This window comes from Canis lupus, chromosome 27 (genome assembly GCF_048164855.1).
Source record: "Canis lupus baileyi chromosome 27, mCanLup2.hap1, whole genome shotgun sequence".
Lineage (NCBI taxonomy): Eukaryota > Metazoa > Chordata > Mammalia > Carnivora > Canidae > Canis > Canis lupus.
The window spans coordinates 11,612,862-11,623,909 of record NC_132864.1 but is presented as its reverse complement, the minus strand read 5'-3'; the positions used below and the strand labels follow the sequence as shown (position 1 = coordinate 11,623,909).

Here is an 11,048-nt window from a genome sequence, read left to right as displayed (position 1 = left end):
CCATGTGCCCCCTATGCTCTAAGAGCATTCCACGTACTAACTTCTGCATCCTCGCAAAGCCACTCTCAGACAGAGGCAGGTGCAGAGGTCGGCAAGCCAATGACATTGAGCTGTCAAATGACTTGCTCGAAGTAAGAGGCAGAGCTCAGACTCAAACCCAGGCCATCGGGTTCCATACCTCGTCTTAACCGCTTTTCTTTTCTGCTTCTTATGTAGCAAGAAAGAGCAAGAGCCCAGAACAATACTGTGCATGTCCTACAGGCATCTTGATTTGTATATAAATGCACAGAAAAAAAGCCCAGCCGGGCTCCATGCCAAAGTGGCAAGTTACCTTGGGATACTGGTCAAAGCAGCTTTGGATCCTGCTCTTCCTAAACAAGAACTGCATTCATGCAGTATTTATATAAAATGTTAAATATAAACAAGGTTGAAATTTGAAAACAATGGGAAGGCAAGTCAGCAGCCCCGGCGCTCCTGGCAGCTACCAGAAAGGAGCTATTGACGAGGAGCCCAGATCTTCCCAGGAAGCCCCTCACTCCCCCGCACACAGGCTATCACAAACTCAAGCCTTAACGTTTATAAAAGGTTTATTCTTCAACAGTGATTTGTTTTTAAAAGATGATAAACTTCACTTCTCTTACAGTAGAAAAGAGGCAGAGGGAGGAGCAGGAGTCACGGGTGGATGGGTCTCCCACCCGACCAGACCAGACACCCAGACTGATGCGGCTGGGCTTCTGCACCTCTGCCCCGGCACCCAAACGCTGAGGGCCCTTGCTGGGGACAGCTTGGGGCAGAGACTCCCACCACCCCCAACAGGGAGTGGCTGGCTCAGCATACAGGAAGATGTCAGTTTAGGCTAGAGGAATGGGGCCCCAGACACCCAAGCCTGGTACCCATGCAGACTCGAGGGAGATTAAAGTCTGCTTGGGGAAGGAGACCGCTGGAGCAGCCTTGAGATGCATCTCGAGTTCACACTGTTGACTGAGACCTTGCAAAGGTGTCTCGCCTTCAGCCCAGGTGGATGGTCAATGGCCAAAGCTCCGGGTCTGGTTGGGCTGGACCGGGCAGCCTCCGCCCACATGGCTTTGGCACAAGAAGTCTGTGTTCCCAGGCTGGGTTTGGGGACAGTAGCCAGCCCTCCAGAGTAAAAGCCCTGTCCTATGTGGCTGAGCCACCAAGCAGGGACTGCAGTATTTCGTGACTATGGATAGGGCGCCAGGGGGAGGTGGCTTGAGCCTTCAGGAGCCCGGGCCCCTGGGCTGAATGGGTCAGGCTGGGCTCACTCGAGGGAGGGGACCCAGTGCCCACAGCACTGTGGGTCACTTGGACAGAAGGTTCCAGACAGTTCTTGTTAGTGAGGCTCCCCCTGAGTCTCGTCAGCAGCGGCTCCATCCCTGAGTGTGCCTGCACACGCCTGTGCACTTGTGTGTGTACGTGTGCTGGGGGTGTGCAGTGTGTGGACACGCATGTAGCAACTGGGGTGCTCAGACTTTAGTAGGACTGATGGGCCGTCCATGGAGAGAGTCTTGAAGAAGCGGGGCGTAGGGGCTGGGGAGCCGGTCTGGCTGAGTGGCCACGCTGGGCTGGCTCGTGGCATCTCTGGGACCCTGTGGAGAAAGACGGGAGCTGGATCACCAAGCCCGACACTCAGCCCCACCCTTGGCCATGCACCCACATCCTCCAGCATGGTGCAGCTCCCTGCCCGCCCCCCATCAGCAACACCCATGTATCAAGCTCAAGATGAGAAAAGGCTGGAGTGACGTACAGACCCCTGAAATGCAGTTACGAGAGCCTCCTGTCTCCCTACACGCCATCTCGCCGTGCCCTCGCCCCATTCCCGGGGTTGCCAAAACCGAAGCCCAAGAGGACGTGCCTGATCCGGTGAGGAGGGCCAAGCAAGGAGTCCAGGGCTTCTCTGCAGCACCGTGAGCACAAAAACTGGAAACCCCCTACATGTCCAGCGACCCAGGAGTGCATTTTTAAAATAGAGTCACAAGATGGCATTGAACCTGGACAGCTTTCACAAACCGAAACCCGAGGAGGGGAAAGCCAGCTGCAGGGTGGCCCATGAAAATCATTTTAATCATCTATTGTTCGCGGATATATTTATACAGACTTAGAGGGGAAAACTGACACACTGAATTCCTGGCAGTGGCTGCCTCCGGGGGGAAAGGTGAAACAGAACAGAATGTTCATGATTAATGTTGTTGAGTCTGGGTGACAGAGAATATCAGAGACTGTAATTTATCTACTTTTATTTTATTTTTTTCTTTTTTAGTTTCTCAACTAAGTTGTTAAAGGCAGCAATGATGATAAGGACTGGGAAGGGTCCCACCCACACCCATCTCTGCATCCTCTCAGCCCTCTGCCTTCCTTCCTCTGAAGAAGGGAGGGGTCCCCCACCGGCCCAGCAGTAAGGGCTGGAGTACCCCCAGAACCTCCATCCACTTATGCTTGTTCACGAACCCCAGTGGCTTGGCTTTCCAGGCAGTGAAGAGAATCAACCTCCACCCCACTCTGGGCAGGACAGAGGGAAGGGAAGAATCGAATCCCCCACTCTGGCTCCTCTCCCTTGGAGACAGATCTAAAGGCTTCCAGGACTGAGCCCATTCAAGCCAGGGGCAGGAATATGGGTTGTGGGCAGGCCAGGCCAGAGTGAGACAAGGCCCCCACACCCCAACACGCCACCATAGAGGGGCAACATGGGACACCTGGGGTGGCCAGAACTTCAGCAATGTGGCCCCATGAGCCACAATTTAAGAAAGCCTTGGTGAGAAATAAAAAGAGAAACCAGACTAAAAAGACCCCCGGTCTACCCCCAAGGAAGACACATGTAACAAATCCCCAAGGAACCTGAACATGAACCATATTCCTCCTCTTCCTATTCACTTTTGTTTAGCAGAGGAGTGAGGACTTAGAATGGAAGAGAAATTACTGAGAAGGTAGGAAAGGTCCAGTAACATTTCCCTGAAGGGCTTCCATGTACAGTTGTCCAAGATGTTCACTGCACAAGGGCACCTATCCAAGGGGGCTGCAAATGGGCTGTCATGCTCCATTTGCCAAACCCTCTGCCCTAGAGCTGGCCAGGTCTGCACAGAGTGGCTGTCTTTCTTATTGACATAAAAATACTCTAAATACTCTCCTAGGCTGGGACAGGCCCCCATTTCCTGCTTTCTCCCAAGCAGGGCAGCCCCTCAAGATTACTCCCGTGCCCCGGTGCGAGGCAAGAGGTGGGGCCTCCCCCAGGGACCCATGCTGAGGTTCAGCACAGGCTGCAGCCCACCATGCAGAGATTCTGGGTCTCCAAGACCACTAGTTGGTCACTTCCCAGGCACTTGCCTCCCAAACCAAAGCCTACAGGACACTGCATTCCCCAAGCAAACATGACTGGGGGGAGGGGCAGCGTCATCTGATGTGGAGGCTGAGCTGCCTTCCAGAAGGAATGGCAGTAGAATCTCTAAGTCAAAAACTCCCCTAATAACTTTAAAATTAGGTTCTGTGGGTAAAAAAAAAAAAAAAAAGAGACCCTAGTCTTGTCTTTACTTTATTGGGAGGGGGGCTGGGCTGGCAGGACGTGTTGGCTATGTCCCTGGCAGTCGCAGGGCTCTCGCCTCACAACCACCAGCCCTATCTGTGCTAAAAGGGAATAACACCTTCTCTGTGCCTGAGGACCCCACCCCTGCACCCTAAGAACGCCAACCAAGTTTCCACAAAAAGGAATCATGGCTAGCAAGGGGCCAACCTATGCACAATAAGGCATCCCAGAGAGATTCTTGGGAGACAGGGAGACAAGTCTCCAGCTAGGACACCCGGCTTTTGAGCCCGAGGACTGTGCCCTCAAGGACATCCCGTGGATACTCAGCTCTAACATGCTCAGGGCCCATCCTCCTATTCCCCGATTGGCAGGAGGAGCCCCACAGAGCCTGGCTGGGGACACAGCTGCCCCTCCCTCCTTGCAGGGCCTGCAGCACCTGCGCCCACGACTTGGCATTTTCTATTTTATTTCCGCCTCCAGTCCTGGCAATTGAAGCCAAGTGGAGGCAGCCAACTGGCCCAGAAGAGCAGGGCTGTTGCCTCGCCCTCGCTCTGTGGCTCTCAAGAAAGCTATTCAAACCCAAGCAGGCTTGCCCCAGAAGCTTGAGGGGGCGGCACATTTCTGAGAAACCAAAGTAAGAGCTATTTATCAGAGGTACAAACATAGAGCGAGTCGCCCCTGCCCGACCCCAAACTCTAGGGCCGGGCCTCCACCTGCTGCATTCCACCCCCAACCCGAGCAGGAGCAGAGCAGGAGCAGGACTCGGCTCTCCTAGGACCTCAGACCTAATGGAACCCGACGGAGAAGGTGAACTTCCACGGGCACAAGCATGCTTCTCCCCAGGTAGGCTGCCAGATAAAATCGGTCCAGTTAAAGCTGAATGTCAGGTAAACAATTCAGTTTTCAGGATATGCACGTCCCAGTGACAGCACGGCACACACCTACCCTAAAATATATTCATTGTTATCTGGCATTGAAATTTGGACATCCTTCTGTTGTTGTTTCTTAAAAGGGTGGGAGTGTTTATCTGCATGTCTTTATTCTACCTGGCAAACCAACCGTCGGGCTGAATCCCGGGTATGCAATTGGTGTTCAGTTGATGCTGAAATTCTTTTTCCTGGTCAGTCATCCCAGATTGATTGATTGATTTAGGGTTTGGGTAGTTTTTGTTTTTGTTTTTTGTTTTGTTTTGTTTTGAGAGAGAGAGAGAGAGCATATGTGAGCAGAGGTGGGTGGTAGAGGGGGAAGAGGGAGAGAGGGAGAGGAGGAGAGAGGATCCTAAGCAGGCTCCATGCCCATGGAGTCCAACATGGGGCTCTAGCTCACGACCCTGAGATCATGCCCTGAGCTGAAATCAAGAGTCTGATGCTCAACTGAGCCACCCCGGCATCCCCATCCCAGATTTATTTAGACTCTCGTTTCTCCAACAACTGATCATTTACATCAGAATCCCCTTGGGGGTGTCCATTAAAATATGAATTCCTAAAAATAAAATATAAAATAAAATAAAATAAAATAAAATAAAATAAAATAAAATAAAATAAAATAAATAAAAAATATAAAATAAAATAATAAAATAAAATTAAATTAAAAAATAATAAAATAAAATAAAATAAAATAAGGATTCCTGGGCTCCATCCATTCCAGAGGCTCCAGAAGGATGCCCAGGGCTCTGCACTTTGAGCCAACTTTCTCAGAGGCGTCTAGGGCACCAGAGGTTTGAGCAGCTGGTTGGAACCTTGACCCTACCTCCCTAAGACAACTGTGCAAATGAGACAGCAGCCCACCGAGTGCTATCGCCTTCCACCTCCTACCAGGCCTGGGACCACAAAACAGCCATTGGCTCAGAACACAAAAATATATAAGTACGAATTTGCAGTCTATAGACACTCCAGATGAAGTTTAGGCTGAAGAAATGTGTGAGATCCAAAGTGTTTCAAGCCACAAGAGTTCTACTCGCTACAGGAAGGGGAGTGGGAGGGGGGGCGCGAGGCGTTACCTGGTACCCACCTACAGTCTTGCTTCTTGTAGCACAGTGCCCTTGGGAGCTGGTGTCATCAGGGATTCAGAATAGGCCTGAATGGCCTCCTTATCCTTTGAGCCCTTTTTACTACTACTCCAAAATAAATAGCATTTCTCCTAGAAGATAACCAAGCTAATTTATAATTGACGCCGCAGCCAAACACAAAAGGTTGACATGGTTCTTCAATTTTTGGAAAGCAAAGAGCAGGGTGTTAAGCCCAACTGTGAATGAATGGGAATGCTGAGACCTGGGGGATGGGTGCCCTTCACTAGGGGAAGAAATGCCTTCAGAAAACGTGCTCGGGGGCAGCCCGGTGGCTCAGCGGTTTAGCGCCGCCTTCAGCCCAAAGCATGATCCTGGAGACCCGGGATCGAGTCGCGTATCAGGCTCCCTGCATGGAGCCTGCTTCTCCCTGTGCCTGTGTCCCTGCCTCTCTCTCTCTGTCTCTCATGAATAAATAAAATCTTTAAAAAAACAAAAACAAAAACAAAAACAAAAACAAAAAAACGTGCTTGGTCCAACAGACAAGCTACGCAGGAAAGGGTTTACCCACCTGCACATCTAGGTGTGGCTCAGGACACAAGGTGGGGAGACGGGCCATAGTGGGCAGGACGCCCTGGTGAAGAACCAGCGGGCTGAGCTGGTTCTTTGTTTTAAATGGGCCAGGAACAGAATTTTCTGTTAAAGAGGCTTGCTACTTGAAAGGAATGACTTAAAAAGAAAAATCTGCGTGAAATGAAAATATGTTGAGTTCATCAGCATATAAATTTTTTTTCTTTTAATCGGGACAAATAACATAAAAATAAGTGAGGCCTGACCCCCCCGTTAAGCTTCCGAACAACAACAACATAAAAAGTCATGGAATAAATTTCCATTCTGTGGCCTCCAGTGCCACCCATGGGGAGGGAGTCTCAGTGGCATCCTCAGGGAGTCTGGGGGCCACACGCTCACCTGGGGTCAGGCCTGGGGGGAAGGGGCCCTATAGCCAGCAATTTCACATAGGTTTCCTCACTCTCCTTCCCCATCCCACTTCTGATGGAGACTCAGGAGAGAGGAAACAGAGGTGGAGGCTGGGCTGGCCCCTCACCAGCCAGTCCCCAGGACCCCCGCCTGTGGCAATGCATCTTCACTAGTGGAAACACCCAAGGAGGGATCCACATGCTGGGAGCCTTGGCTTTTAGTCCCTTCCGCCCTCCCAACATAAATCAGCCTAAGAACCATAGGGTTCCCTGGAGTGCCAGCCCTCCTCAGCCCGGCCTCCCGGGCCCCTAGCGGGCTGCTCCCACCCACCGGTCAGCAGGAGCTCAAGCAGCAGAGCGATGGTGTGGTGAGAGCGCATGGGCCCCCGCACCCTCGCACCAGGGCAAACCTTCCCCACTAGAGGACGGGGAATTTGGAAGGCAAATCGGGTAAAGGGTCTGAAACCCAAACTTCCCTGAAACCCGGGAAGGTTTGTCATGACCCCAGCAAGCAAGCAAGCATGCAAGCTGCCCCCGAGAAAGAGAAGTCAGAAGAGCTGTTTGCCAAAGCTGAAGCAAGAAATCAGGCGCCATGGGGGCCTAAGGGCCCTCCCACATGCCTCGCCCACCTCGGCCTTGGGGCCTTTGCACTGGCCATTCCTTCTCTCAGAGCACTCCTTCTGTGACTCTGTGCAGAGTGCGTCATCACCATCCACATCTGAGCTAACTTCTACCTCTCCTCCTGAGAAGCCTTTCCTGACACTCTCTCTAGAGCTGTCCCCAACCCCCTTGAATGCTGTGCTGTGCTGTCCAGTCCAGTAGCCACATATGGCTGTTAAGCCTTTAAAATGGGATGAGTCCAAATCAAAACCTGCAGTAGGTATAAAATACACCCTGCATTTCGAAAGCTGAACATGAAAAAACAATGTGAAATATTTTTATATTTTTTATATTGATTACATGTTGATGTGGTTGTATTTTGGACCTCTCCAAGTTAAACAAAATATATTATTAAAATTGATTTCTTTTTACTTAACATAGCTATTAGAAAATGTAAATTTAAAATCACACACCCGGCTCACGTATTTCTCCTGGACAGCACTGACCTTGTCTGTCACGTTTTCTGACATCTTTATCATCAGCGAAATTACCTTTCCTGTTTACTCGGTTTGCATGTGTCTCCCTAACTAGAATACCATGCTCCCCCAGAGCAGGGCCCATGTCTGTCTTGTTCACAGCTATCTGCCCCGTCCCTGCAGAGCCTGGCACCCACAGGTGCTGACATGATGAACAAACCATTCAAGTATTCAAGTACCAGGTCTCATCACCCGAAGCCCACTGGCAGCCCTTCCCAGGGAGAGTCCCCAGGCCTCCCAGGACCAGCAGAAAAGTGACATTGTGGGATGTGAGAGAGGCAAGCATGCAGTGACAGCTCCCCTGCCCCAGGCAGAGACGTGGGACCACTGCCCAAGGTGGGCTCTAGGCTGGGAGTGTCTGCGGGGACGACTGGAGGGATGCCCAGGGGACCCCATCTGAGCCCCACCTTCCCCCGGCAGGCAAGCAATGGGCCATTCAGCCCTGGCCTCACTCTGGCCACTACCTACTTGGCTCCGCAACTGGTGGATGATGGGGATGAGCAGCAGGATGCAGCCCAGCGCGAGGAGGACGTACTGGGCGTAGTGCAACACATTGGGCATCAACACAAGCTGGGTATAGAAGGTCTTCAGGGGCTTGCCTTCCATTGCCCCGCTCTGGGGATGGAGAACAGCAAACAAATGCGTGGAGCCACACATCCTCGGACCCCCCACCCCTTCCCCATCTCAGGACCACAGGTCTGTGATGGAGCTTGCAAGGGAGTCTCATTTTCCTTGGGGCCACACAATGGGACTACATTTCCCAGACTCCCTTGCATCTGGGCAAGGCCATGCGATCATATTCTGGCCAATGGGACTTGGGCCTAGTATGCTACAACTTCGGACCTGGCCCATAGACACCTGCCACGGGATTCTCTCCTGCATGGGTCCCAATTCCTGGATTGGGGTGGGTTCTGAGGATCTTGAAGAGGGCAGGACCACATGCCAGCAGGAGCATGAGTGTCCCTGAATGACCACATGGAGCAGAGCTCCGCCTCCAAAAACCTGTCCAGACTGTGATGTGAACAGGCTGTTCCTTTGGATGCTAGTTCTGTTTGATTGAAGATGCACTGGCCAGAAGCAACCCCAAAAAGCCAGGAGAAAAAAAAGTTCAAGTGAAAGGCTGACCCCCTGGAAAGCAACTTCCCTTCTCTCAGGAGAAGTGATCAAGCACATTTTCAAAATTATACTGTGGACCAGGGCTTTACAGTTTTCATGCAGCTTCTGTCTTTCTCACCTATCAACGCAGTGGGATAACTGATAGGAAGGGTTTGGACTTTGTGAAGCTTCTCATGGATTGTTCTACATCCTACATTCCAGCTGCCAGCCTACCCCTACCCTCCACAAACAGCCCTTTGCCCCAAAGCCCACACTGGTTCCTGCCTGGGGTCCCAAACACTGTGCCCAAGGGCACCCAGGCAGGCAACCAGAAGCAGCCTCACCTCTTCAAACCACACCAATGGCAGGACCACGGGCTGGATCTTCCCCGTTTGTCTGGAAATAAGTGAGACAAAGCAAGTAAGAAGTTTTGTCAGGGTGTTTAATGTCAGGCAGCTTTGGTCATGTGATCCTAAGCTCCAGGGTCAGGAGGGATTTGATTTTGTAACAAGTGGATTGGTGCAGGCTTGAGTAATGGGCATTTCCTGGGAGGGAGCAACTTGACAACCTGTAATATCTTTCTGAATTAAAAATTCACATCTCCTATAAGGTGGGGACTGCCAGTGACCTGGCTGAGGTCCCTCTGTTCCTTTTAGAAACAAAACCCCAAATTTGATATTCAGGATGGCAGTGTACCCAGCGAACTAACAATAGGGTTTATGCTCACCTCCTGCTTTCCTTTGGAGAGTCTGGAATCTGGGTCCATGCCAGAACAGAGGCTGCCTACGTGACCAGGCCCCAATAAACACACTGGGCACTGAGTCTCTAATGGGCTTCTCTGGTAAAAACACTTCACACGTATTGTCACAACTCATTACTGGAGGAATTAAGGGTATCCTGTATGACTCTCCTGGGAGAGGGCTCTGGAGGCTACTGTGTGGCTCATCCAGACTTCACCCCATGCACCTTTTCCTTTGTTGATTTTGTTGGAATCCTTCCACTGTAATAAATCACAGCCACAGGTAGGACTATGTGCTGAATCCTATGAGTCTTCCCATTGAGTCATCGAACCTGAGAGTGGTCTTGGAGACCCCTGACACAACACTTATTAGCTAACTGTGTGACCTTGGGCACGCTCCCCACCCTCTCTGTCTCCTCTGTAAAGTGGTGATTACAATGGCACTCCTCATGGGGCTCTACTGCTCAAAATGCAGTAACATGACCAGACTGGTTAGAGGAACACCCACCATATAGAAAGTGCTCCAGGTTTGTTACTGCTGTCATTGTTAAATCCTAGCAAACAAATGGACGAAAATATTCTGCAGCTGCTTGTGGAGGACGGGAGGCGTGGGTTGGCTTATAGAAGGCATAGCTGGACACAGGGGAAATGGAATGCAGTAGGGGACAGAACCAAAGTCAACACAAAAGGCCAAAATCTCTCAATCACCACTCTTAAACATCTCTTGGGCCACCTATTACGTAGAGTATTGTGCAGTGAAATGAATTTACACAGCATTACCTACAGAGGAGACACAGAAAACATTACAGAGGGGCACCTGGGTGGCTCAGTGGGTTAAGCATCTGCCTTCAGCTCAGGTCATGATCTTGGGGTCCTGGGATCCAGCCCCGCACTGGGCTCTCTGCTCAGTGGGGAGTCTGCTTTGCCCTCTGCCTCTGCCCTTCCCCTCAGATTGGGGCTCTTTCTCAAATAAATTTAAAAAATAAAATAAAATAAAAACACTACAGAAATACAATAGAAGGTCCACGTTGGTCTTTTTTTATCCGAATTTGTAAGAACTGATGTAAATTAAATGCAAATAGCATGCAACTCTGCTGCCTTTATCTTGTGGGCAAACAACACAAAAGTTCCCCAGACAAGCCACAGTTAAACAGCTCAGCTTGCGGGCAGCTGTGCCTCCGGTCTTTTCCCACACCCGTTGCCACTGGCCCTCGGGGATGGTGGGAATCACTGCTGTTAGACCAGCTCCCTGGAGGCCACTGCTCCAGCCTGAACTAGAGGTCAGACATCTGCATAGCCTCATCCTGAACAGATGCAGACACAGAGGCCCAGAGAGGTCAGGGTAGAGGCCCTGGGGTCACCAACAGGCAGAACTCAGCGGCCCACGTGTACTGCTGGCTTGAGCAGCGTTTGTCAAGAAATCCAACTCACGGGGCACCTGGGGGGCTCAGCGGTTGAGCGTCTGCCTTTGGCTCAGGGTGTGATCCTAGGGTCCTGGGATCAAGCCCCACATCGGGCTCCCTGCAGGGAGCCTGCTTTTCCCTCTGCCTCTGTTTCTCTG

At 51.3% G+C, this 11,048-nt stretch overlaps 1 protein-coding gene across 10 annotated transcripts in view; it reads right to left on the bottom strand.

Annotated features, from left to right (window-relative positions):
• Window positions 1-569: 569 nt before the first annotated feature.
• The window catches only part of SCARB1 (scavenger receptor class B member 1), a 100,174-nt gene continuing 89,695 nt past the window's right edge, over window positions 570-11,048 (bottom strand). For 8 of the 10 annotated variants that reach the window (XM_072802165.1, XM_072802164.1, XM_072802163.1 and 5 more), the window contains 4 exons: window positions 9,093-9,144; window positions 8,122-8,268; window positions 5,546-5,674; window positions 570-1,607 (listed from right to left, as the gene is read on the bottom strand). In XM_072802165.1, the coding sequence (XP_072658266.1) occupies window positions 5,546-5,674; window positions 8,122-8,268; window positions 9,093-9,144 (328 nt within the window). In that variant the 3' untranslated portion in view covers window positions 570-1,607. The remainder of the gene's footprint in view (window positions 1,608-5,545; window positions 5,675-8,121; window positions 8,269-9,092; window positions 9,145-11,048) is intronic. The other 2 variants (XM_072802162.1, XM_072802168.1) reach the window with 1 other exon arrangement.